Source organism: Porites lutea, chromosome 5, assembly GCF_958299795.1.
Source record: "Porites lutea chromosome 5, jaPorLute2.1, whole genome shotgun sequence".
In the NCBI taxonomy this organism is placed as follows: Eukaryota; Metazoa; Cnidaria; class Anthozoa; order Scleractinia; family Poritidae; genus Porites; species Porites lutea.
Genome location: NC_133205.1, coordinates 7,831,513 through 7,858,866, shown reverse-complemented (window position 1 = coordinate 7,858,866; position 27,354 = coordinate 7,831,513). Strand labels below are relative to the sequence as shown.

The window sequence follows — 27,354 nt, the reverse complement described above, 5'->3', positions numbered from 1 at the left end:
TTCATTTACAAACTGGGAATGTTAACAGGTCAGCGATTTCAAAGAGCTTTCGCCGTCTTTCCTCTGGAAATTCACTGAATTCAGAGCTGAAACACCCCCCATGCCTTTGGAATTCCAAACTGCGTTACCCCCCCACGTCTTCGGAATTCCAGTCCAAGAAACCCCCCCTCTCCCTCGGAATTCCAAGATGCCGCCCGTGGTATGGTATGGATATTTTCTGGAATCACCCAATGAGCTAATTATTAAAGTGACTTCGATTCTGTCTATTATTTTAAAGGGGCCCTGTTACGGCTGAGACATTCTAGGGTTGCGCAGTGGTGAGAGCACTTGCCTCCCACCAATGTGGCCAGGTTCGAATCCTGGTATTAATGCCATATGTGCGTTTAGTTTGTTGTTAGTTCTCTCCTTTGCTCCAAGAGGCTTTTTTTGCGTACTCCGGTTTTCTCCACTCCACCAAAACCAACATTTCTAAATGCTGGTTCAACTATTTAAAGTATGGTAGACGAAGAACCACTATGCGGATTTGCTACCTCTAAATCGTTATTTATTTATTTATTTATTTATTGAAATAGGTTGCATTTACTTTGCCTTGCTCTCCAATGGGAAACATCAGATCTCCTTAACCTAAGTGGCCAATGAAAAAATTGACAAAAAAATCAATTTTTTTTTCGTGAATTCCTGAGAGTATTTTCTCATTCCTTAATGATGCCACGGTTTGGTGAAAGCTCAAATTGGGAAAAAATATTATTCAGTGGCCTAAGGCCTCCCTTGAGCTGTTTGCTCTTTAGAAAAGAGTACTAACAGCTGTAGCAGTAGTTAACAATAATAAAATATCAGAGTAACTAGGCTATTCTTGCTTTTTTTACCACTTGCCACATCTTTAAGATAATGCTGGTTTGTTCTGTTTTGGTAAGTGTGTAGTGAAAAAATATTTTAAAATTGATTTCTTTTTCAGAGCCTGGAAGTAGCTTAGGAATTGGGCTGCGTGGATCAAATCCAGTATCCCAGCAACAAGGAAACTTTGTTCAGTGCATTTTAGAGGATTCCCCTGCAGCTAATGATGGAAGATTGAGGTGAATTTGACACAGATCTCAGAGCTCTTTATTATTAATACAGTCAAACTCTGTTCATGGGGACACCAAGGGGGTCACAGAAAGTGTCCGTATTAACACTTTAAGCACCAATATCCACAAACAAATTCTCCAAACTGATCTCTATACATTTCCTATGAGAATTAGTTGGGAGAAATTGATAAAAGATCAGGGATTTTTCTCTTTGTGATCATTTGATTAATTCTCATAGGTGTTGCACTTGACAGTCTATGGATATTGTTAGGAGAAAATTGATGTTGGTCACTATTGGGACATAAAGGGTTAATGGGGTGTCTGTATTAAGGAGGCTGAATTAAGAGAAAATGTCAGGGCTTTCTTTTTCCAGGGACAAAAGGACACTGTCCATGATCATGAGTGAGGTGTCGGTATTAAGCGGGTGTCTGCAAAACAGGGTTTGATTGTATTAGGTGCGTTGAACTAATCTATGACAAACTTTTTGACATAACTTTTGTTGGTTTTAACCTAATGGCTACAAAACTTTGAGAAGAGCTACAGCTATCATTCAGGAATAATATGAAATAATAAATTTGTTTTACTGGTGGTTCAAATTTTTACAAAATTTGTTGAGATGCGATATCCTTGCAGAACTGTTGCTCGTTTCCCTCCAATTTATTTATAAGCCGATCCTGTTTTTAAACATAATTTTTCCTGCTATAATAAGCTCCTCGAAATGGCCCTTTGAAAAATTCAAGTCCCAGAACTTATTTTCAGAATTTTAGGCTATTTTGATATTATGAAAATTAGTGAATATTTTTAAGTGTAAAATAAATTGGTTCTTGGTGTTAAACTAACTACATTTTATTTGGTTCTTCACTTACAGATCTGGTGATCAACTCATTGAAATAAATGATCAAAAACTTGAAGGACTAACAGTTGAGAGGGTTTATGAAATTCTTGACAAAACTCCCCCTGGAAAAGTATACATTAAAGTATTACAGGGTGACATATCAGAAAAACTACCTCTGCAACTGAATGATGCACTTTCAAAGCTTCAGAGCGAGCGACAAATACTTGATAAAAAGATGGCCAACAAGCCAAAGGGGACAGGAATGGCATCAAGACTTTCAGTTTCTTCGGGTGATTCTGGTGGTGAGCTGGGATTTTTTTTTATTATTGATCTCAGTTTTTATTATATCAGGTCAAAAGAGTGTAAAATCCTTTTAATTAATTGTTTGAGAACCGTCTTTATAGTGTCTTAGGCCAAGCAAAGCCCTTGTGGTTATACTGTAAAAATACAGTGTCTAAATTTTGTGAGGGAATGTTAGTGTTGACTTAATAGACACTTGAGTTTTTGACATTTTGACGTCTTTTTTGCGGTCGGTGTGGACAATGGAAAATTGTTGCCTTTTTTAAAACCGCGCCATCCTCAAGGCATTTTATGGTCTTGATTCTCTCACAAACCATTCCCGATTGATCAACCCGAGAGATATTGCTCAGTTATTGTAAAAACTCTATTACATACCACAGAAATGACGTCAAAATACGCAACCACGAAAGATTGTGACTTCAGAATATTATTTAGACCAGGGCAAGATGGACACCTTCTCAAAATGGACACTCAGAAGTGGTCCCTACCATTCTCCGGTCATCTCCTTTGACTCTCCACAAGGCAAAGACCTCAGCAAGAGAGAATAACAGAAAAAGAAAGAAAAAAGCCCAGTCTAGCCCTTGGGATGTGCGAATTTCGCCAAAGTTATTTTTAGACTAATTAAACGCTTGAAATTAATCTGAATTTAGTTTCCGGAGAGGTCCGCAAACCGTCATTCAATGTTTCAAGAGAGATTCAGAATAGTGGAACGTTATGCTCTCTTGGTGTGTCGCCATTAAAATATTCTGCACTGTTGGCTTTGAGGCAGACTCTTTGGCGTCGCCAGAATTAGACTTCCGTTTAATTACAACCTCTAAAAATAACTTTGGTGAATTTCACATATCCTGGCCTACTTAGATTCCCTCCTCCTTAGTCTGTAAGAATCCTAGCTGGGTTCTAAAAAAGTCCCATGCCCTCCCATTGGACTTAACTCGATTTCTCAAATTTCAAGCTTCCCTTTGTGTGCTTGCCTGTGAAATGCAAACGATGACGCTAGTTCTACATACGTGATTTCTGTATTCTACTCTGACAATTTCTTACTTGTCTGATTTTTCAGAAAATATAACAAACCTTTCTGCATCTTGTGAACCTCTTATACCGCTTTCCGCAGAACCAAACAAGAAAAGCAAAGAGAAGGTAATACAAACTGAAGTCATTTTTTTCCCTCTGTGTCATCACAGGACCTTGTACGTTTCAGACTGGGTAGCCTGTAAGCAAGTTCTCCATTTATGGCTTGCGAAGCGAACCGCGAGAGAATGGGCGAACGTGCAGCGAAGCCCCACGCACTCGCGTCTCCTTTCTCTTGCTGCTCTCGCGTGACTTCGCGCGATTCTCCTAAATGGAGAGCTTGCTCGCGTGCAAAATCCTGATTAGTTAGTTGGTAAAAGCTTAGTAGCGTTATCAGCCGGCGTATATGAACGTAATACCCCCTGTGCCTCTGTTTTCTAGCAGTGTTCAGGCCGGTGGCGATAAGTTCTTCCTGAACATGTGTTGTTGGTTAGAAGTAGTGAGCTTGCCGTTCGCTAATGACTAATCAATTCCACCGCCTTGTTGTTTCGATCCGAAAAATCAAATTTCCTTTTATATCATGTCCATAAAGTGATCCTTTTCCATCATTGCCCTCTTTTGCCACTTCTTTATGTCCTACCGTAAATACTGTTGTACATTGTTATCTCTTCTTTTTTTTGCAGAAACAAGCTACTGATTTGGATGACGATGTTTTTACAGATGAAACAGGTATGCTATGTAGAAATAGTCTCTCAACTTCCAGTGTAAGAATATGAACAACCTGACAAAACTACCGTGGAATCCCGATATTCTTATGCTCCTCTCAGTTAGTGCGAAAAACGATAAATCGCGGACAAACTTATGTTTGGCCGGGGAAGAGAAGTTAGTTTTGGATGGAATCATCAGGAGGATCGAAAAACCGAGGGTTCGGAAAATGAAGTTTCTACTTTTGTAAGGACGACATCAACTTCGCTGTGATATGTTTAAGGCCTCAATAAGAGGGTGTGGTTTTGTAGAAAGGATCAAAGAATAATGGCCGCCTTTTCATCGTCATCATCCTTCGACCACCGGAGTAAATGACCAGCAAACTGGAGAGCTAGTACAGACACCTCGCAAAGAAAAATGGCTATATTCGCAGACTGCTTTTTACCAATTACATTGTTTTTAGGAAGAAAAGGAAAATTATTTGCAGCACTTCCTATAAAACGATGGCGGATGCTTCCGAGGAGGCTGACGCATGCGCGGTCGAAGGCCGAACCAACAGGCGGCGAGGCCGCGAGAAAAAACTTTGGCAAAGAGCGATTTGGTTTACATGTTATCTAATCTGCCGAATGGGCCTTCACCTTTCCACTAAACTGTAAATCAAGTGTTTCGATCACGCGTCCATTGTCATTGTCACCCAATCACAGCGCTTGGTACATGTAACATTCCCTTGGATGAAATTGTCGGCCTTTATTTCCGCGATGACCTACTGAACGTCCTGCCGCCATTTTTATCTGGTTTATCCCTAGTACACTAGGATTTCCTAACGAAGGCAGTTAACATGGAGCTAGGATCTTCTTACCTGTCAGCTAAGAAGATCCTAGCGCTAAGGACAAGTGCAACCCTTTGTATGTAAACTGAATACAGAAAACTTATGGCACTGAGATGATCCGCGCTTCTAGGATCTTCCTCCCTCAGGTCCATGTAAATAGCCCTTTAGACATGAAACTCTTCTCCCCATTTTTAAAAATGTATGGAAGAGGACCCAGATATAACATACACGACGCCATTTTTCATTTCAGATAACGATGAATACGTTGAGGACATATATACTGTTATAAAACCAGTGACAGGTTAGCATGGTGACTTTGAAACTTCATTATTACAGTGATGTTATGTATAATCTGCCAGTTTCAGTCAATTCAACTTATTTTGGGTTATAATATATTGTCTTCTTTTCCGTGAAAAAATTCTGATGTAAACTTATGAGCCTTCCTTTGGCTCGAAGCATCTTTGTCTGCCATTAGGGGCATAGTTTTATACTCTTTTTGGCGGAAATCCCGCAAGGCCTTGGCCTAGTTATAAAAATAGAGGCCTTTGGATACGAGGACGAGGACGATTGCGAGGATTTTTTCGGGTGTCCTCAAAAACTACACCTCCAGGAAAGCTTCATTGTACTTTTTTTCACCAGAAAAGTTAGCAAGATTATTTTTATTGAAGAGGTTTGAGCCCTCTCCCGATAGCAAAATGATAAAAAATCCAACATGTGATGACTTGTTTCCATCACTATGACATTCTCACCAAAAATTGTAGTAGAATGACGAGAGCTATCACGTTTTCCCGCCAAAATGAAGCTGGTTCACGCGTGCACACTACTTAGTAGAGAGAAAATCTTGTGTTCGTAGTCGTACTCGTCTTAGAATCTAAAGGTCTCTATCCAAGTAAGCTAGGGAAAGTTGTCATCCTCACTCCTGCGTTTTGTCTTGTCTTACGTTCTATAAGGTGGGCTTGGCATGGGAGTCACAATTGACAAGTCTCGAGGGAATACTATTGCTGAGTGTGTGTCAATCAAGACTGTCACCGAAGGAGGAGCGGCTGCCCTGGCAACAAGCCCCAGGGGAGTAGGGTTGAAGTTAGGTAAGATTCATCTCAAAAAATGGCGGACATGAGCCGACTGATCGGTTTCGTAAAAATGTGTAGGGATTTGGACATGGAAATTAAACAGCAAATATCTATCAGAGAAAAAAGAAAGTAAAAACTTACAAGTCTGGTTTGGGAGGCTGATGTATAATGACGCAAATTATACAAAAATCGTGATAAAGTGAACGATAGATTCTTAAGACGAGGAGCGCCGATTCAGGTGTTGCATTCGGTCGAAGCGGGAAGAATCATAGTTTAAGAACTGAGAATAACGACAAAGTATAAAGTGTGATGGAAATAAAGTGCAACTGTAGACATAAAAACAAAAACATGCTTTTAACTAAATCACTAAATCTTTGGTAAGCTGTGTACTTTACCTTTCAACTGTGTTTGCTGTGGTTGAAAACTCTACACAGATGCAATCTCAGTACACTGGAACCCCACGCTAAAATCCCAAAAATACATTGAGTTCTAGAAGCTTTTCTTGACATTTGGTGTCTCAAATGCCCGTGAAAGTCCGGCATTGTTCCAGCGTTCGTTTTGCCACACTTTCAGTCAGCGGCTTTTATTTGACCACAAACTACTGTGTATTTCATTACTCCGTTTGTCGCAAACATTTGAGCCCGGGAATAACTATCAGATCCAGCGGTAAAGACTATTGCTTATGTAGGGACGTGGTGCAACCATCATGACCATAGCTTGATACCCTGAATATAAGTCGCACAAAATTCGATGTCCAAGATTTTAACTGTAATCTGTGTTTTATGCATACGCTAGTGTAAGGCACAAAACAGAATAGGGCCTTCTTGGGCAATTCAATTCAATTCCATACCATTTAAGTTTCCTGATAGAACTAAGGCATTTGGTCTTGTTTTCTGCACAAAACGGGAGCTGAGCGTTGTTTTCTTTAGTTCCTGCCTTCAACTTGATAAGCACTGCCCTGGAGAGAGTTCTTGTATGCTAACTTATATACCAAGGGACTCGGGTGCAGTGTTGATTGGGGTGCTGGAAGAGCTTGTATCGAGAACTTTCATTCCGTTTTAAATATGTTCCAGCTTCTCTATCAATGTTTGAGCCTTCCTTTGTTACTTTCCTCAGGGGATCAAATTATTGAAGTAAATGGTACGTATTTGCGAGGAATGGACCAAGAAGATGTCATTAAGATATTCAAAGATTTACCGAGCACAACGCAGATGAAAATCAGGAGATCAAGAAAAGTACCTGAGCAGGCTCCTTCTACGAAAGTACCAGAAAGGAAGAAGGAAACTTCCCCAAAAAATCCCCCTCATGAACCTACGCCTCTGCCCAAACCTCCTGAGAATAGACGGAGGTCTAGCTTGAGAAATAAGGGACAGTCTGTTAAACCAGAGTTGCAAGAAGAAAAACCTGTTACCCCGGATGTACAAAATAATATTATTAACTCGCAAATAGAGGGTAAACCTGTTAAACAAGAAATGCAGAACGGGAAACTTGGTAAACAAGAAATCCCAGATAGAAAAACTGCTCAACAGGAAATGAATAATGGTGAACGTCTATATACTGCAAAAGTGGATGGTGTTTCATCTTCCAAGCATCCAAACGTTAAACCCGAAGACGATTCTCGCAAGAAAGGATCTCTTTCACAGGAATTAAAACGGAAGGAAATAAGAACGATACAGGAAACGAAAATGAACTCGGATGTTCCTTCCTCCGCCAGAAATACGTCGAACACCAACCCCGATGTAACTCACACCAAATCTGTCAAATTAACAAATGAACTGGGAGATAATTTAATTATTCCAAGCGGTTTCAGGAAAATAACTGTGAGTATAAGAAAAGGAAGTAACTCAACGCTTGGGATTTCCTTGGTGCCGAGTTATGGAAAACTGAAAGGGTACTTTCAGGTATGTTGGCTTTCAATTCGTGTTATTTTATTGTCCTTATTATTTTGAAGAAACTCTGAAGTCCCTAACCTATCCCAGACCTTTTATTCCCTATTCTTGACAACCTAATCCGCTTCCTAGTAAGTGATACTGTTTCCACACCATGCAAACCTATCTGCGACCTGGGCTGAGTGGCCTCCTATGAAGCCATGTTTAGGTTAGTTTATTACTATGTTCAAAGACGGTTAACTCTTTCATAAACGAATGTATGGAAGCCTGTGAAAACTACTGTTTGGAAAACGCTTGCATGCAGTGGCGTTTGTTAATCGGTAAAGTACACCCGTACTAGCCCCCACCATTGGGCACCCACCAACAAAAGTTTTGCTCGGCTTTTTTCACTGTTCTGGAAACCACGTTTGTAACTGGTCAAGGTTGCTCTCCTCCCACCGGTCGTCATTCATATGAAATCTCTGCTGTAAAAGACCCTCCCCACCACGGCCTCTCCCAACCCTGTGCTGTTTGACTTTTAACCATAAAAACGAAAATCCTGTTGAGCACAAACGCCACAGTTATTTTTAAGAAGTTATGATAACTCCTTTAGTGGGGTAAATTTAACTCCTTACAGTGGAGTTTTATTGGAGGGGAGTTTTTTTAACTCCAAAAAGGAGTTTAAAGAACTCTTTTTCAGGAGTGAAAAACACCCCAGATATTAAGGAGTTAAAATAACCCCCATAAAGGAGTTATCCCTGTACCTAAATTTTTCACTCCACTTCCAGAGTTAAAGTAACTCCAAAAAGAGTAAAAGCAACCCATGTAAGGAGTAAAAATAACCCCATTTTCGGAGTTATTTTAACTTAAAGAACTCTTTTTCAGGAGTAAAAATGACCCAAATTTGGAGTTAAATTAGGAGTTAAAGTAACCCCAAAAAGGGGTTATCCTGTACCTAAAATTTTACTCCATTTTTGGAGTTATAATAACTCCTTAAAAATTACTGTGTGGATATGGAGAGCACCTTGGCATTGAGCAAAGCGAATGCCTAGACTGTGGGTAGTCTCTTTTTGTTCAGCGCAGTAGAGGCTCGGCAGGACTGGAGAGTTTTATTGGCCGAGAGAAAAAATTAACAGTTCTCTCGCTTCAGTCCCCCAGAGTCTTGATTCGACAGAGTAAAAAGGGAATGCTGGACTTGACCAGTCTCAGTCTCGTGACTGGAAAGGGAATACCTGCATTTTACGCCATTGCAGTACTCTAATAGACAGTTGCACTCAGAATGTATCGCTCTGTGTTGTCTTACCTCGCAGATTCGTAGATTGCTGTCTGGTATGGTGTGTGCACAGGATGGCCAGCTCCACATAGGTGACAGACTTGTTTCTGTTAATGGGGTGTCTTTGAAAGGCATAACGCATTCAATGGCGTTACAGTTGCTAAAGAAACCAATGGAAATCGTCACATTTGTTATTTTACGAGAAGGTTTAGCAAAGGATGAAGAAATAACCACTGCCTCTACTAATACAAAAAAGGATTCCACCATTCAGGCTTCTACAAATACACAAGTCAAGAGCAGGTTTCCTGAGTCTAAAGATAGTCCTTCTGCTAACAGTTCCTTATTGTCTCCAGTCAGTTTTGAATCTCAGCGTGATGAATTTCTTCTCAATTCTGTACCCTCACACAACAGTAGTGTTACTGAAAGACAGGAACGGATACAAATCGACAATTTACAGGAGTTGCACGATGTTTCCTACTCAGATGCGTCTTCAGAGACTGGACAAAATAGGGAATCCGCAAACAAATCAGATGAGATTGAGTTAGGAAGTGATGAAGATGAGACAGTGCTAGGGAATCCTCCAGCTTTGCCTTGTTCACCGCCACCTCCACCTCTTTTAGATGGAGACGAGTTTTTAGATCAACATTTCTCCACCTCTTCTCCTGTGCCACCGTTTTCGCCCCCATCACCTCCCCCTGAAGGAGATATAGTACAATGTGAAGACGAACTGCAGATGTCGTCTATTCGCGTTGTTTCTCCACCTCCTGAACTTAGCCCGAGAATGAAGGAATTAATTGAACAGGATCTTTTTAGCACTGAAGTTTACCAAGAAACAAGTGATGTAGAATCTACTCGTAATGATGAGGCCTTCTTGGATACCTCTTCTTTTGTTAACCAAACTGATGTTTTGGGTTTGAATATGGAAACCAAAGATGATACTTTGACCTCAGAACATGCGCTCATCACGGAGTCGCCGTTTTCATCAACAAATTTACTGGCGTCACCTTCGTCTACCTTGCCTCTCTTTGAGAGTGAGAAAGATAAACAGCCCGCCATCAATGGTATTGCTACACCATCTCATGTAGTGGGTGTTGATAATGACTTGTCATTAGGGCACTCGGTGAACACGGCTCCGATTTCTGGACGTGATACTAGAGATAAAAAGTGGGAGGAAAGGCATCCAGGGGAGGATATTACAAGCTCAGTATTACCATTCGATGTTGAAGACGCTGAAAGAGCCGACACTGTTAAGCCAGTAGAAGGGAGGCGAGTTGAAAATGTCCCATTTGTTATCACATACCAAAGAAAGTTTCGGGGCCTGGGTGTCAAAGTGGATTTGTCAGGTGAAAGAAAAGTTCTGGTGACTGAAGTGTCATCGTTTGGAATGGTTGGAAGAGATGGAAATATCAGGTACCGTCACAAAAAAAAGATTAGCTTGAGAAAACTCATGAGAAAACTGCCAACACTTCGCGACACCACGACTGGTTTACTCGCGAAATGACGTCTGAGAAACGAGCGCAGAAATTCCATACTGATGACGCGTCAGTAGTGGCGCGTCATCAGTGTGGAATTTCTGCGCTCGTTTCTCAGACGTCATTTCGCGAGCAAACCAGTGGTGGCGTTGCGAAATGTTGGCGGTTTTCTCAGGCTAAAAAGAGATAAGTGTCCTAAGTTTCAGGGGTACCATATTTATTCGTTTAAACATAGCCGCTGTACAAACGTCTCCTACTACAAAGGAAATAGGACACGTAGGTTAGTTTAAACGCCACGGCGTTGATAAACTATAAGTTTTTCCGATGTGGCGTTTATTCAAGGGCGGTGTTTACTTCAAAATCACGTTTCTTAAATCACCGACAACAATTACGGTAAATCATTTGTAAATATTATGAAAAACCGTAAGATGTTTAAAGTTGTCTAGATGATGTAGATTACAAAGCTGTAATGAGTACAGTTTTTGTTTAAAATCCCCAAATTAACGCGGAGTTTATTCGAGGGCGGCAGTTATTGGTAATCTTGCTTCCTTCTGCGGCATTGATGAGTAAATACGGTATAGCTTGATATGGGATTACGTTCCTATATCGAAGTTTATCATCTTGTGTTCCCTGAGAACAGTTATCATAGAAAGATAAAAAAGTGAGTAAACACTCAAATTTGTGCACGCTAAAGGGCAACAGCACAAGATCTAAGCTTCGACTCCTGTTTAACCTTCTTACTCGACCCACGGTATTAGAACTACTGAACCCCCTTCACCGTTTCGACAAGTGTAATGAACTTTCTATTGGGCAAATATCAAACGCAATGTAGCACGCTATGAAAAACTGCTTATTATATTTTCCTGTTAAATCACTTAAGATTTTTTGTAAAAAAAAGCAATTGCACCAGTTATTTCCAGGTTAAGTTATTAATTTCTGCTACGTTTCATTAGAAAGTGTAAGGATTTTTCTTGAAATTGGCTTCATTAATCGGGCCTCCGCGGCCGTATTTTTATCACTTACTATTCTATCGTGACGAAGAAAGCGTTGAAGTTACGTTTCATACATTCCAAGTACTGAGGCTTATTTGTTTCTGTTATCTGAATGTCGCATATTTTACATCCTAGAGTTGGAGATGTGCTTCTGTCCATCGGTGACACGCCACTGGAAGGACTCGACATTGAAGTTGTTCAAAGCATTATCAAAAACTGCCCGAGAGGAGATGTCAGAATTGTAGCCCGGGCAGGACAAAAATCTCGATCTGATGCTGATGAAGACTTCGTAGGTGATGATGAAGTGTCTATTTCAAAACTTAAAGTGGAACAAGAATATCAACCTGACTCGCTGCTAGACAACACATTCCTGAAGACGCAGGTGGAGTTACCAAGGGAACTAGTCTTGCAAGAAACTCCACACCTAGGCAGTAAAATATTTTCAAACGTGGCTTCCTCTCGGAGTACGGATGAGACGTTAACGCATGGTAGCACACCCCAGCGAAATATGGAAGTGGTTGAAGCACAGGACAGTGAATCTGCCGTGGAAAACAGTGATTTGGAAGTGTCTGAGTTTGATGATCTTCCTCCATCCGTCCCACCGCCCCCAGTTCCGGTAAACGACATGCAGTTGGAAGGCTCGTCGCTGATTGTAGATGAGCCTGTCCTTGATAACGACGTGGAAGACATTTCTTTGCGCCCTCCGTCATTCTTTAATGATGCCTTTGTTGATAATCAAGGTGTCAATTTGCCAGTGCTCGATGATTCTGAGGACGAGGATGCTCAACTGAGATCAACACAGGCTCCTCCTGTCAGTCCTGTGGTTTCTGAGCCTGTCAATAAGTTAAGTTCACCGGTCAACAAGGAACCGTTCCACGTTGCAGAATTATCACCCAGATTTCAGCAACAGCCTGTAATGCCGCCTGAAGAGACTCAGCCTCAGGTTCCAGTTAGACCCCCTAGTTTGTTTGGAGATGATACTGAAAGCACATTAGGGGCCTCTCCGTCAAAACCCGAACAAACGGCGCTTTATGACGATGCTCCTGAGGATGGAGAACCGATTATCACAATCAGACCACCAAGCTTGTTTAACGATGACCTTGAGAGTCTGCCGCCCAAGCCACCAAGGTTATTTGACGATGACCTTCAAAGCCTCCCAGGGTCGTCCCGTACCCCTTCCCCACTAAGAGTAGAGAGTCAGTGCAGTGTTAACTGCGAAGTAGACACAGTTTCTTCAAACTCTTCCGCAACAAGTCAGTCGCCTTGGTTTAAACGAAAATCTCCCAAACAAGCAAGGAAGGTTAAGCAATTAAATATCACTCTATCAGGATCAGAACTCAGATCGTCTTCTCCTTCTTTCAGCGGCACCGTCTCTGCAGTAGATGTTGATGATCAACGTAGTGGTGAGTCAATTGAACCAGAAGATGTCCAGGATGATGATATGGCCAGCCTACCACCCGCTCCTCCGCCCCCAAGGTCACCAGTCAATAGGTCTGCAAGTTGGTCTGTCAGAGCTTCTGAAACAAAGCCGCATGGACATCACGAAATGCCTTACATCAGTAGCCCCCTTCCAGCACCAACCAAGCCAGAACGGAAGAATTCCAAGAAAAGGATATTACCTTTACGAATAAGGTCAAAGAAGGGTCGGAAATCTTCTGACGAGGCTGACCAGCATGGTGATGATCACAATAACGCCCTAACTCAGTCAGTCCAAGTAGGGTTTGACGATAATTCACAATCAGTGACACATGTTGAGCCGCCCGAAGATGACATGGAAAGCTTGCCACCTGCTCCCCCGCCACCTAGAATGTCACCTTTGACTGTGCAGAGTTTAGAAAATTTTGTTGATGGATTTCAACCAACGAACGTCACGGAACAAAAACGTCTTTTATCTCAGTTGGAGGACCAAAGTGCCGGAATTTCAACTGATAGAGCTGTTTCCCGTTCATCCCCTAGTCCAAAAAAGAAGAAATCATTTCGTAAACATTTTGTACAGACAGATGCCAAGGAATCCTTTTCTGAATCGTCAAACCAATCATCCGTTCCATCTGTGCCTGACGTGAAGGCTGCGGTGGACATCTCAGTTAAGCAACTGAGTCCACAAGAAGATGCTGCTGTCACTGAATCTTCGGATGCAATGTCACCACCTCCTCTGCCCCCTGAAATGGAGCTGTGGTCAGAGGCTGGATCGGCAGAAGCTGAGCTTGCTCTACTGGACCAAATATTAAGCTTAGAAGACTCGTCCAGGTCAGGAAATGAGCAAAGTAGCGAAGGTGGCAGCCCGAATTCATCTAAACGTGCACCATTATCAGAAATTGTCCCGGAGGAATCACCCACTAGAGAGGTTCAGGACGCACCAACAATTTCTAAATTTCAAGAAGCAAATAACGAAAGGGAACCATTAGAGAACACCTTCGTGGCAGGCACTGTTACAGCATCACCACCAGTGCATACAGACTTGCCCGAGGGCTCCCTTCCCGAAAGTGATGTCGCCGACAGTTCTGATTCTGCAGCTGTTGCTGTTGATTCTAGCAGTTCTTTAGCTAATGAAAACTCACGTCAAGGTGTGCCTGGTAGGTTATCAAAACAGCAGAGTGAAGATCGTGACAGTGTGAAGGTGATCAAGCATAGAAGGCCAGCCCCACCTGTTCCTACAGCCCCTCGGGCCCAGAATAAAACTGGTAGCGTTTCTAGGAAACCATTTCCACCAGGTTTAGGCGTAGAAGTACTTCCTTCTATGCCTCACATCAACCCTAAAGCTGCTCCTTCATCACAGCAGCCTGTACCCAGTCATCAGAAGGAGCAGAAGATAACCTCGCCATCTAAGGAAAAGAAAAAGCTTTTCTCTAAAAGCCATAAAAACAAGCAGAAGCAACCGGATTATCTCGAGTCACCAGACACATCATTTGATGAAAAGCCAGCTGGACGTGAACGATCGCGGTCGTGGACTCAGAAACTCTTCGGGTTTCGCAGTAGAAGCAAGAGTCGGGACAAAGTTAAAGAGCGCGGGGATAGGGGTCGTCAAGGTGACAGGAGTCGATCAGTGTCACCCCCAAGAGGACTATTTTCCAAATCGAAGAGATCTTCTTTACCACGATCCACGCCACCTTTACCTCCCCCCTCAGTAAAGAAGGTGTCCGCAATGAAAGGTGAAGTTCAGAACGAACTAGGCGAGGATGGAAGTGAGCATTATGAGACTGTAGAAAAGAGAGGTAGAGCCTTACACCCACAAACGTCTTTGGAGCTGAATAATCATCCGTTGCCGTCTGAAGAAAACAACAACAAATCCGAAATGTCAGCTGAAGATGATTCTGTTCGTCATACTGAAGACGATCATGTAGCAAATGCCGAAGTGTACATTTACGATGTAGTCTCAAGAGAGCCAACTGAATCCTACCAAACTGAAGGAGAAAATCATCGTTTTGCTCAAGAAGAAAATGCCTTGTATGATAGTGAAAAACAGACCACAGGCTTTGCAGTGGAATGTGAAGTTGAGGCGGACCCTTCTGTTAATTCTGACCTGGATACATCAAAACCAACTAAGCCACTCCCAATACCTCCTGTCAGGACCCGTGATGAAACTAGCCGTGTTAACGAGGACGAGAAAGATAACGTTGCCGATGAGTTGCCAAAAAAACTGACTTCCAAACCGCCCGTACCAAGGAAGCCATTGTTGTTTAAATTGGATAGCAAACCAGACAACCAACAACAGAGAACTTTAGAAGAACTAAAACAAAACTTCAACGCTCCTTCTTCTGATGCTGAAGGAATAGAAGGAGCACCCAACACCTCGGAGAAACTCGGATTTGAGATACATGATTTAGAAATACAAGGGCCCTTAAATAGTAATGAGAATCCGCCGTCTCCAGGCCCTCCGAAGTTTAAACCTGTGCCACCACCCTTGGTGTTACATGGAAATGCGAATCTGAGGCAAATGGATGATAGAAAGCCTGCTTGTCCGAACTCCCCTGGGCCTCCAAAGTTTAAACCTGTTCCACCTCCATTATCGTTGAAGACAAACACGATGTCAAGTGCTGAAAGAAACGATGAAGTATCTAGTTATCTTAACTCTCCAGGTCCTCCGCGATTTAAACCACAGCCCCCTCCTCTGTACTTGAAAAACGACACTAAGGATCGTCCCAGTTTGCCTGATCAACCGCATTTCAAACCGTTGCCCCCACTTCCCGTTTCTGCCGCAGTAAGTCCAAGTTTAGATGACGACAATAAAATACGGGAAACCGTTGGTCAGGATATTCCTGTGGAAAACAACGAAGTGCTTGGATTACAGATTGTCACGAAAAGGCAAATGAAGCCGTTACCTCCAGTACCCACTGGTTTTGCTCTGAAGACAGAGGATAATAAGGATGCTTCCAAGCTTTCCTTATCAAGGCAAGATGCTCAAGATGAGTACGATACTGAAGATGACATCAAGCTGGGTACTTCGCAATACCAATCAGAGTTCTCACAGACTGACTACAAAGAAGAAAATGCAAACTTTCAAATAGAAGAGCCATTGATTGCGCAACATCTCTCTGATCCTCTCAAAGCATCTAACAGTGACGACCTAGAGAGCTCAGACTTCTCGTCTGAATGGGACGAAACATGTAGTTCAACTCAAGAAGATCATGGCTTGCCTATGCATGGTATCAAGGTTGCGCGAAGTGCTAGTTTCTCGCCTGGGGACCACCATATTGAGCAGGAAATGTTTCTAGACAACCCGAAAACTCCCGCCTCTGTTAGCTTCAAACGTCCTCCGCCGCCGATGCGAAGGCGATCATCCTCTCTACCTCAATTGTTCCTAGACCTGGACCCCTCCAAAGCGAGATCCGATGCGACAAATTACTGGCATACTGGAAACCTACAGGAACTGATCAACAGTAGGAATCAGGAGCCTGACGTAGATGAAGGGATTATCGAGGTGCAGGTAGGCGAAAGGAACTTTGTTTTGTCAAATTATTGAGAACTAGTTTTTATTGACAAATTATCGCCAAACTATAATAAGGATCTTAAGCAAAGACCTTTTTCAACGACGTACGTCAAGCGGAAGTGAGGCCTTCTCCGTGTTAATACGCCGCTACCAAACTTGTATTGCTAAGTGTCTTTATTCTTCTGGACACGGTTTGCCTAGCCTCTTTACAGACCCTCTATTTTCTCTTCAAAGTCCGTCGAGCGGCGTGATAAAAAAATAAAAACCGCAGGGGATTTATTGACCGCCAGCGCAAGAGGCTAGAGGTGGGGGAAGAAGATAATTCTTTATTTTTCTTTCTCGAGCTCCGCGCTGGTTCTTGGGCGTTCGCCGATGTAACGAAAAAAAAAAATAAAACAACGTCTGTGTACAGGCCACTGTTTGCCGGAAAATTTGAGCAAAAGCACCGCCCAAGAATGCAGCAAGTCCACTCCCGGTTTATGTGCATCGCTCAAAAACGTCTTTTGTTAAGCTCCCTGATGCAGAGCATAGTCAATGAAAATAAATGTAAAAAGTAGTTCGGGGATAACGTGCAATATTATAAAGTTGAACGTGGATTTCAGAAAAATGTGGCAACGTTTTGGCCGTTTTTTGTTTTATCAGCGCAAATATCGTTAGCGGTTTTATCAATTTTAGTGTCGAGCAATCTAGATTAAAACTTCATGAGTATTTGTATTTATGTTCTTACTCAATTATTTCAGTCCACAAAATAAGAAGTTGGGTTTTACACTAAACTTAAAGTCATACATTAAACCACTGCTTAGTGGCCTGCATTTGTATAACTTAGGTTGCCCCTGGCCCAGGGTAGGAAATATTATCCAGATAGTAATTTCCTTCAAAGGGGGATTCATCGAAGTATTTCTAGTAACCTATGTTGATCGGTGTCCATACATTGCAGCTTCTAAAAGAACAGCAATCGATAGGCCTCATGGTTGTTGGTGGGCTAGACACCCACCTTGGGATGCTTTACATCAAGGATATTACACCTAACTCTCCAGCAGCCAATTGCAACCGTCTAAGAATAGGGGACCAGCTGTTACAGGTGAATGATCAGTGTCTTGTAGGAGTGACTCATGGTGAGGCGTTGAACATTCTTAAGAACACACCACCGTTGGTCAAACTCACGTTGGCAAGAAAGCAAAACAGCGACAATAATGTTCTTGAACTGGAAGCCGAACGAAGGCGAATTTCAGATTTTGAAGAACCAATAGTGAATCAAGCCCGTCAGTCCAGCACAGTTTCAAAGACCTCGCAAGAATTGTCCTTCAGCCCACCACCCGAGAGAGGCCAACGCCCCAAGTCAGTAATTAGCATGTCTTCATTTGGCTCCCCTCTCAGTGATGATCTGTCTCCCACCGCGTCTCTGTATGGCTCATTTGACGAGCCCGAGGAGTACGTCCCTGCTTATCTGGAGCGTGAGAGTCCAACTCTCAACTTGCGTCAAGATGATGTACCCGTGACTGTCATTGATGGCATTCCAGGCGAAGACAGTGATGCCACAGAAGAGGAGGAGCCCAAGTCTGTCAGTAAGAGCGTGAGCTGGGCTGTTAGTGACGCACAAAGTGAGGTGTTTACTGTAGAAATCCTGAAAAATGGTCGCGTTGGATTAGGGATGAGCGTTAGCGGTGGAGTTGACACACCTTACGATGACATCATGGTGAGCATTTCCTAACCCTTTAAGTCCCTGAATCCACATGCAAATTCTCCAAACTGATCTCCATACTTTTCTTTAAACAGTTGGTTGGGAGGATTTGATAAAAGATCAAGGATTTTCCCTTTGGTGATCTTTTTATGAAATTCTCATTACCTTTACTCTAAATGATGTATGGATATTGATAGGAGAAAAACTATTTTTGTGACTCTCAAGACTGGAGTTTTGCTCGTTATTCCTTAGTTCGGACCTCTGCTGATCTCAGTCAACAATTCTGCCTGGTGCAATTTTACTTGGGTTTCTTCAAGGGGCTATGCCACAAGGATGGCACAGTTTTAGGTCAATTCCGTGCTGAAGTCATTTCTTAGTGCCCTTAACCATACACAAAATGCTCCTACAGAGATATAAAGCAGACATCAAACAACACTCATCATGGAACACTAACCATAATAATTGTTTTGGTGATTTTGCTGGCGTAGCATTAAAACTTGAAAACGTTGGCTTAATGTTTTCACGAATCCATGTCCATCTTTGCCATCCATCGCAAGAGGCAGCATGAAATAGTTTCGATGCCTAAATATAGCCTGAAATAACAAAACTGGAACATTATTTTTGGGGATGCGAAGACAAGTATTGGCTTTTTGAAAAGATAGCAAATAGTGTGACGTGGCCCCTTTACCTTCGTTATATTTGTTTCAGCCATTTGCTCTGCACCACTTGCCTTTGGGCTATGAATACTGTCCTTGGTAAATAATGGTTCTTTTTCATTGTATTTATTTATTATTTTGGTTTTCAGGTTCGTCAGATCCTGTCAAATAGCGTGACAGCTCAAAATGGACTCATCAAGAAAGGTGACATCCTTCTGTCTGTTAACGGCAAGTCGTTTAAAGGATTAACAAACACGGAAGCCTTAACTCTCCTTAAAAACACCACCGATCGGGTCACACTTGTCGTTTGCCGACCGGTGGGATCTAAACACCACGGGAGATTGGCTGCTAACAGGGAGATCTTCTCAGACTCAGATGCTTGGCCAACAAAAGAGGAGATGACCAAGAAAAAGAACTTGGCAAATACAACGAACAGCACACTGCCGACTCTTGAAAAAATACCACTGGATCTCACTAAACAGAATGGAGAGAGCTCCACGTATGATCGCCTTAAGAAGAGATTATTCTCTAACGGTGGTTCCAAGAGTTTGAAGGAAAGGCTTCAAAAGGCTCCTCAGGGACCCTACGTGACTGAGATCACTTTGGAAAAGGGGGCTTCTGGATTAGGGTTCTCTTTGGGTGGGGGCCAGGACTCGCTGTATGGCGATGCCCCTATTCATGTGCGCTACGTGTTTAAAGACAGTGTCGCTGGCAGGAGTGGAAAACTGAAACCAGGAGATGAGATATTAGAAGTTAATGGACAGCGAGTGGCGTATATGACGAGCGTGGACGCCCTTGAACTGATCAGAAGATTACCTTATGGACCGGTGGTAATGAAGATACGGCGGAAATAGCACTGAATCTGAAGTGAAAGATTGTTAGTACTTTAGGTTAATTACGTTTCCAGGGGAAAACGGTTTTCCTGGATGGCAATTGAATGTGATTAGATTTGGTGGTATTGTGTATTCAGTTTTACAGACACTGTGCAGAAGTAGGCATAATTTGGTAGATTATCTTGAAGTGGACAATTGACATTACAAGATTTTTTAAAATATTATGCTAAAGCTGCTTAACCGTTTTCATGGTATAGGTAAGGTTGATTCGTTCGTTTTAAAACTGCATATGTTTTGTCTGGATTTGTGTGGATGGGGTATTAACCCAGGGTTAAATTTAAACCTGGGTTCCTCTCTCTTTTGTTTAAAAGTAGTTTCTTGGATAAATTTTTCTTGACTTTTTCGAGCATCCAATCATCAAATTGTAGACAAAAGGGATTAAATTGAATTTGCTTTTTAAGCTTTCATATCTGAATTCAAATTTGGCACTAACCCTGGGTTATCTTAACCCTGCCTTGAACAACCCAGCCCATCTAGAGAACGGTTTCAAAACAATGCGGTTTCGGTGTTAGGATTCACGGGGTTCGTGTGGACGGAAAGACAATTTGTGTTAAAAAAAGTCTGCGGTTTCTAACATATCTGGATTTTTCTGTACGTAGCCCAATATAGCGTTTTCACAAAACGTCACGGCGGCCATATTGGTGTTCCAAAACAATGAAACGGCAACCATGTTGGTGTACCAAGACAATCCTGTGGGAGTTGAACTCTTTTCTTATGCAAACGCTTTCTTTTGTTCCAATAAATTTGCATAGATGCTGGCCACGTAAGTGAAAACGCTTTACGTGGCCAGGATCTATGCTAATTTATCGGAACAAAAGAAAGCATTTACATGAGAAAAGAGTTCAACTCCCACAGGATTTTCTTAGTACACCAACAAGGCCGCCGTTTTATTGTTTTAGAACACCAATATGGCCGCCGTGACGTCATGTGAAAACGCTCTAGACAGTGTAATCTAGTAATATATTTCAGGAACGTTGACGTGCCGCAACTTGTGTATTCGTGGCGTTAAGATTGTTAAAAGAATATTTGCATCTCATTGGTTTTGTACCTTAAAATGAAATTTGCATTTAATTTTTGTTTTTGAAGAATCTGATGAAAATATTTTTAACTTATAGAAATATAATGTATAGAAATTTTCTGACCAACAGTCAAATGTAGACATATTCTGACACGCCACTTCTAAACATTTTAGTTTTTTTTTCAGTAATTTTTAAGGTATTGTACGTTAGATAATCATATATAATGTTTTATCACCTCAGGCAGTTAAATGTTGTACAGATATCATCTATCACACATGCATTTATTTATTTTATACATATGGCTTATACTCCTGCATTGCGAGCAGTAATAATTTAGGGTTTGTTTAAATCAGTCATTTATGAAATGCTAACCGTTGACTTATTATTTGAAAATGGTGTGTACGGGATGCGCGCCCAAAACTAAGCATTTTTAAAATGATATCAGAGATTTCCTGTAAATAAAATTATTTAATTTTTTACTGGTGTTTTGTCGATATTGCCCATCTACTCTTTCAACCCTTTTTTGTCTCATTTTATATAGTTCGACATTTAGACCCCATTATTCACCACTCCAGAAAATACCATAACATACCATAATGCTATTTGTTTGTCACCCCAAATTTTGCATAAGAATTGTTTCAGTTTCTCTTGGGGCCTTTTAAGTCCCAAGAGAAACTGAAGACAATGCTTAAGCAAAATTTTAGAGTGACAAACAAAGAGCATTATGGCATGTTATGATATTTCTGGAGTGGTCAATTGGCCATGGTTTGGCCAGGCAGTTTTAACAGACAAAAATGTTGCCAATTACAAAATGTCACCAATTATAAAACTATTGTTTAACGATCGGGAACAACCGACGAATAAATGAACAAAGAAGAGTTTAACACTGTAAGTACAGACGTCATTAATTGAAGAAAAATTAAACGTATTGCAATGTTGGCATCAATTGAAAAAGATTATAGATCTCATCTGATGTCAAACCCCAATATAAAGGCCTGGGCCCAGTTGTTTGAAGGCTGATTAGCGCTTAACCAGGGTTTCTTTTTCTTATGTTCAAAACATTTTCTCGGATAATTTTCTATGTAATTTTTAGAACATCCAACCATCTGCTTGTAGACAAAAAGAATTAAAACTAACATGCTTCTTAAGCTTTCAAGTCTGAATTCAAATCTCGCACTAACCCTGGGTTATCTTAACCCAGCTTTGAACTATTAAAAAAAAACCACCCTTCAAGAAAAAGATAGTACTTTGTAGCTATTCAGTGCCACTGGACAGCAAGAAATGAAAATTTATTGAAAGTTAAAACAAATGTTGAAATTAGTATATATCGATAATATTAAAGTGCGACTACTTGAACCATGTCAATTGGAAGATTATCCAATCACAACGTCGTTTGAAAATAATAGATTCTCCAGGAAATTCAAGGTTGAACTATGCATGTGATAATGCAACTATTGAGAACTTTTTAAAAAACCATTAGAACATACCTGACCTCTCACGAAACAACCCTCAAAATATTTATGAATGTTACTAGTCCATTTGTAACAAAACTTGTGAATCTTGTTTTCAAACAACATTGTGATTGGATAATCTTCCAAGTGCCCCGATTCGAGTGCCCCAATTCCGAGGCTGCTCTATGATATTCAAAACACATATTTAGCAAGAGCAAGTTTGCCAGTTGAAAGTACGGTACATGAAGCTGCAAGATAGCCGCAGTTTGTACTTGGAGAGCTTTCCATCCGTATGATTAATTTTAATTAAGAGGTGGGGGCTGGGGATTTCCTCCGGCTACTATGAATCTTGCCCCTGGCTACTTTCAAAGGAAAATAGAAGAAAAAAAGAACCAAAAGAAACCCTTCACTGATTGATTCCCCACCTAAAATCTTCGTGACAACCCTGAACCCTCTTGCACAACAGAAGGGAAGTATTGTTTGGACACCTCAACCAAACTGTTCAATCATTGAACTTTCTACTGTGAACAACACACATTTTTTACACTTGTGACATTAACTTTTTAAGCAAATGAACGATGCCATATATAAATAGCCTTAGTAAGTCTTGGATGTGATCTAACCCTCACTGTAAACGTCTCCGAAACAGTGGAGAGAACCTTGTTCTGGGCCTCGGATGGACTCGATGAATTACCAGAAGTGTGTGTTGAAAGTCCCTGCAACATGATTCGCAAATCGACAATCATGACAATTACTCAAATCCTAAAACACAGGTTCGTGCCCACTACATAGATTTTGGTGTTGGCTTGCAGAAAGCATAGTCTTAACCAGAGGTTTAGTTTCCTCTCTGGCATATACCACATCATACAGACCTGTGTACATCTTTTTTCTAGGAATTGCCCTCATGACTTTCATATTTAAACAGAGAATTACTTGATACCCTCTTGGGACAAATGAACTACAAATGTTGAGAGATAACATTGAACAATATTTTTTAATAGCACTTCCTGTTTTATGTTAAGAAGTTCAAAACGAACATAGACAATCAAAATAATCCTTTCGTCCAAGAAAGTAGATCATTAGTTAACAAATCTCACTTCCTCACCTTCAATACCCAGTCATAACAAACAGTACCCACAAAAAATGTATCTACCATTTCAGTGATATCTATTAAAGAATGATTGTACTTTATAGGAAATTAAAATTTGGATCAAAAGAAGATTGGTGCCGAAAAGCAACTAATTTGGCAAAAACGTAAGGCTTTTTAATGGAAGTTCAGGGTTAAAGTCCACAACTAAGCATTTCAGTGGTGTGTGTGACACCTGGAAGAATGATATTCACAATCAAATAATTATTTAATAATATGTTTGTTATCATACAGTTTAGAACAGCTTTATAGTAACATAATAAGACAAATACCTGGTCAATGCAACCAAATTTTCATGTCGACATTATTAAGATCAAAGATGTCACAAATTTGTCAAAAATACCTCAGAAAACTGGAGAGGTAACAATAGATACATTTTAATCTACTCTAATCAGTTATTAATGACCGGTATTACTATTACCAAACTCGGGGTGGCATTGATAAGATTTCCAGCTACAGCGAAGAGGACTTAATTATTGCAGCTACTTTTCTTAACGTATATAAGATGGATGGAAAACAGCCATTGTGAGGTGTAATTTAACATTTTTATTCTATGTTCAATTGATTTGATACACAAGCCCTCTCACATTCCTTCCTATGAACAAGCCACAGCTACACAGCATTATTTTGATAACATAGAAATGTGTAGCATCACAGATGGAAGAAGAGAATCTCCACAAAACTCCTGAGTCGTTTTTTAATTACCATAAAAACCAATGCTATCTACTAATAACCAGTGAATACGTTATTTATAGGAATGAGCTCTAAGACTAAACTGCAAGTTAGTCAGCATTCTGGTCTAATACAGCAGCTCATTAGTGCCCAGGCAATGACCTTATTTATGATTTCATTACCTTTAAGTTGCTTGGTCCTACCTAGTCCAGCCCATTTATTTAATGAAAGCTGAAATTACACACCACATGACCTCGTTAGCATTTGGCTTCTGTGCTTGCTCCTCGGGTTCAAGTTCTAAGAGATCTCGAACCCTTTTCATTGCTAGTTCATAATCGTCATCAGAGAGAGGATTAAATGCATTCTCCAAAACATCGGAGGAGTGTGCAAGATAAATCAATGACAGCACTCTTTTATCCATCCTATTAGGATCATTCACCCATTTTGATAAGACTGCATCTTGAACTTTTTTTACAACTTTTTGTTTGAGACCTGAATCCACAAGAGGATGTGTTGTCATGTCGAACAAGAGGAAATTCTGTTTCTCCGTTGTGAGCACTCCCTTCTCAACAAGATTCTTTGCAAGTCGCTCACGCACATTCCTGAGCTGATATCTAAGTTTTAAGGGATTCCACGTCTCTCCTGCAGGAAAAAGAAAAGAAATATGTTCAAGAATACTACACTAAATTTCATGTAGCAACAAGAAAAATTACAGGGGGGACTAACGGATAAAAAAATACAGCAAATTTGGCATTTTTTTAAGTCAAAAATATATCCACGACTCCAAAGAATTACTGACAGGATCGATTTGACTCCAACACAGAAATGTTTAGCCAAATTTTATTTTTTGCCTGCCAAAATTCTTTAAAATATAAAAATCATAGTAAAAGATAACAAAATATAAAAAGCAATAATTTGCCTAACAATGATGATGATTATTAAAATTATTATTATTATTATTATTATTATTATTATTACAAATGAAAATTTCAAGAGAAATAATCAAATGCAACAATGCAAATTTTACTTCAAAGGTTTTGGGATATTGTGATGGATGATAATAACTGAAATATTAAAAGGAAAATATAATTTGAACCAGTCTCAAAGTTGCACCACAGCACATCTAACAAAATGACAACAAGGCTAAAATTCACTTGGTTAGTGGATCAAGATCAGGGGTTTCAAAAAGCACTGATGGCCAATAAAATGCATCAGCTACTTTGCTCATAGAAGTCAGCTCCTACAAGCAACTAAGCAACTAGTTTGAATAATGTTGTACACAAAAATATATATATCGTAAAATCTGAATGAAAACATAATTATGATGTGTTTTCATAAAGGCCCACTAGTTTTACATTATGCAGTCATCTGAACACTATATTTTAGTCACTATGACTTTTTCACAGGTTTATACAGAATTTGTTTATGTGCAAAAGTACATAATTTAGTTATCATTGTAGGAATTGACTGTGTGACTGATAAATCAAAAGATGGATGAAAGCTGCATTTTCTTGAATGAGATACACTCTTCTGTCATCAGTTTAGTCCCCAGAATCTTAAAAATCACATTTTAAGGCTTTGGAGTGTCAAAATTTTCTGGGGAAGCATGCCACCAAACCCCTTTGCCCACCATAGAAAAAAGGGGATAATGGCCCCTTGTTGATACAGTTGGTTAATCTATTCAAACCTGCCAGCTACTTCAATTTTTATTGAGACTCCTGATGGTAAAAGAGGCTTCTTTTTTAAAAGGAAACATTACTGTTGCCTGCTTTTACTTTTAAATTTTCTGGGGTACCATTACAATTTTTCAAGATGTCATTTGGTCTGTTACTGTGGTTGAAAAGTGACATTTTTCATGTGACTGCAATCACATACACTGTAATTCGTTAAAATTCAAATAGGTCCAATGATCACGTCCTGATTTGATGCACACCAATTTTAAAGTATCTTCAACGGCTGGATACACGCTCACAGGTTTCCTTTTATGTCACATGGATGCAGTTAAGAAGGAATTTGTGTAACAAGCTGAAAGAATGTCTGAGTTTTGTAGAAGCTACTGTTTTCCCCTACAATAATTTCAGACGCACATGCAAGTCTGTAATATTTTCCCAAATGCAATCAAATTACAAAAATGTCTCAACAAGTGTTACTAACGCGGTACAAGTATTAAGGATCTACGAAGAGAAGTTATAGGTCGTAACTTTAAAATTGACCAAATAAAGTTTTTTGATTCTGCAAACATTATATACAGATATATGCTAAACAGTGACACGTTCACCGTATCCAATGCCGACCACAGTCTGTTCTAAAACCTCCAAAAATTCAGTCTCTTGAGAAAAATTCTTATTCCTGTACTTTCCAGTATCCAAATGCACAACATAAACCAGAAACGGCTTAGTTTTTAGCTTTTTTGGATTATCAACACGTAATCGACGCACAGGATTAACTCATAAATGTTCAACATAGGCAACGGAAACAAATAATAAGTTTAAAAGCAAATCGGGATGTTTCGCGGGCTAAATGCGGCGAAAAAACGCAATGTAAGAAAAGACAGGGATAGGAATTTTTCATGGTGTTTGATTCTAACAAATTGAATATGGTGGCAAGTAGATGACGACATGAATAATTACGTTTTCTTACTCACCGCTTAGTAGTTCGATCCAATTTTGCGCAGTATCTGGGGGATCGGTCTCTTTAATGTGCTTCAAGGCTTCATCCAAAAGTACATCGCCAGTTAAATTATCGCTCTTGCATAAAACCCGCCTGTTAAGCAAGCTCCTTCGCCGCATTCCAGTCTTCTCGAGTTCGATTCTTCCACGCAATCCTAACTCAATCACCATACAGCCACGCAGACCGGATGAAATGCAGTCGTTCCAAAATGACGTATAACCCTAGCGATCAGGAGCGAAATAGTTCATTACACAGAGACCTAACGACATCAAGGACAAACGAAAGCTTCTAACGTTTACCTCTTTATCCTTAAGACCTAACAGTAGCACTTCTTCCATCAGAGTGAGTCGAGTTTCTTTTCTGTCGCCTGTCTCTTCGTCGCTCTCGTAACCTTCGTTACCTTCGATGTCCGGGTTATCCTCGGGTAAAATTCCACTAGAGGCCGTGCTACGCTGTACTAGTTGCCCTGTCCTTCTCGTTGCCATTTTGCGACAAGAGAAGAACCGACGAACGAAAGATGTACAGAAAAGACAACGAAAAGAACCATAAACTTCACAACTATTTTTGTCCAAGATGGCCGTCTTTGGCCGGTTTTTGCTGTGTTCCCTGGCCGAACTGACATATGGGTAAATATTGATGCGCATTCCCCACCCCACCCTACATGTGGCTGTATAGTGATTGCTTCAGTAATTACACACATTTTTTTGACTCTCAAAATATCGTTAAGGCAACATCGACATTTGGACAATATTCAATAACAATAATGTATCCCTCATCCTCGGAATTTGTAACACTTTAACTGAAGTTTCCAGTAATATTTAC

General features: G+C 40.6%; 2 protein-coding genes across 2 annotated transcripts in view; one reads left to right on the top strand and one right to left on the bottom strand.

The window, feature by feature from the left end:
* LOC140938676 (uncharacterized) overlaps window positions 1–20,294 on the top strand; it is a 29,625-nt gene extending 9,331 nt beyond the window's left edge. The window contains exons 6-16 of the mRNA XM_073388172.1: window positions 956–1,073; window positions 1,933–2,201; window positions 3,257–3,336; window positions 3,891–3,936; window positions 4,992–5,042; window positions 5,692–5,826; window positions 6,928–7,712; window positions 8,990–10,362; window positions 11,552–16,340; window positions 17,281–18,039; window positions 18,830–20,294. Of these exons, the coding sequence (XP_073244273.1) occupies window positions 956–1,073; window positions 1,933–2,201; window positions 3,257–3,336; window positions 3,891–3,936; window positions 4,992–5,042; window positions 5,692–5,826; window positions 6,928–7,712; window positions 8,990–10,362; window positions 11,552–16,340; window positions 17,281–18,039; window positions 18,830–19,534 (9,110 nt within the window). The 3' untranslated portion in view covers window positions 19,535–20,294. The remainder of the gene's footprint in view (window positions 1–955; window positions 1,074–1,932; window positions 2,202–3,256; window positions 3,337–3,890; window positions 3,937–4,991; window positions 5,043–5,691; window positions 5,827–6,927; window positions 7,713–8,989; window positions 10,363–11,551; window positions 16,341–17,280; window positions 18,040–18,829) is intronic.
* Window positions 20,295–23,010: 2,716 nt separating this feature from the next.
* LOC140937118 (Golgi phosphoprotein 3 homolog sauron-like) lies at window positions 23,011–27,135 on the bottom strand. Its single transcript, XM_073386650.1, has 3 exons — window positions 26,832–27,135; window positions 26,507–26,753; window positions 23,011–24,504 (listed from the first exon to the last, which is right to left on the bottom strand). Exons 1-3 carry the CDS (start codon window positions 27,015–27,017, stop codon window positions 24,080–24,082), a joined length of 858 nt encoding a protein of 285 aa, XP_073242751.1. The 5' UTR covers window positions 27,018–27,135; the 3' UTR covers window positions 23,011–24,079.
* Between the last annotated feature and the right edge of the window lie 219 nt (window positions 27,136–27,354).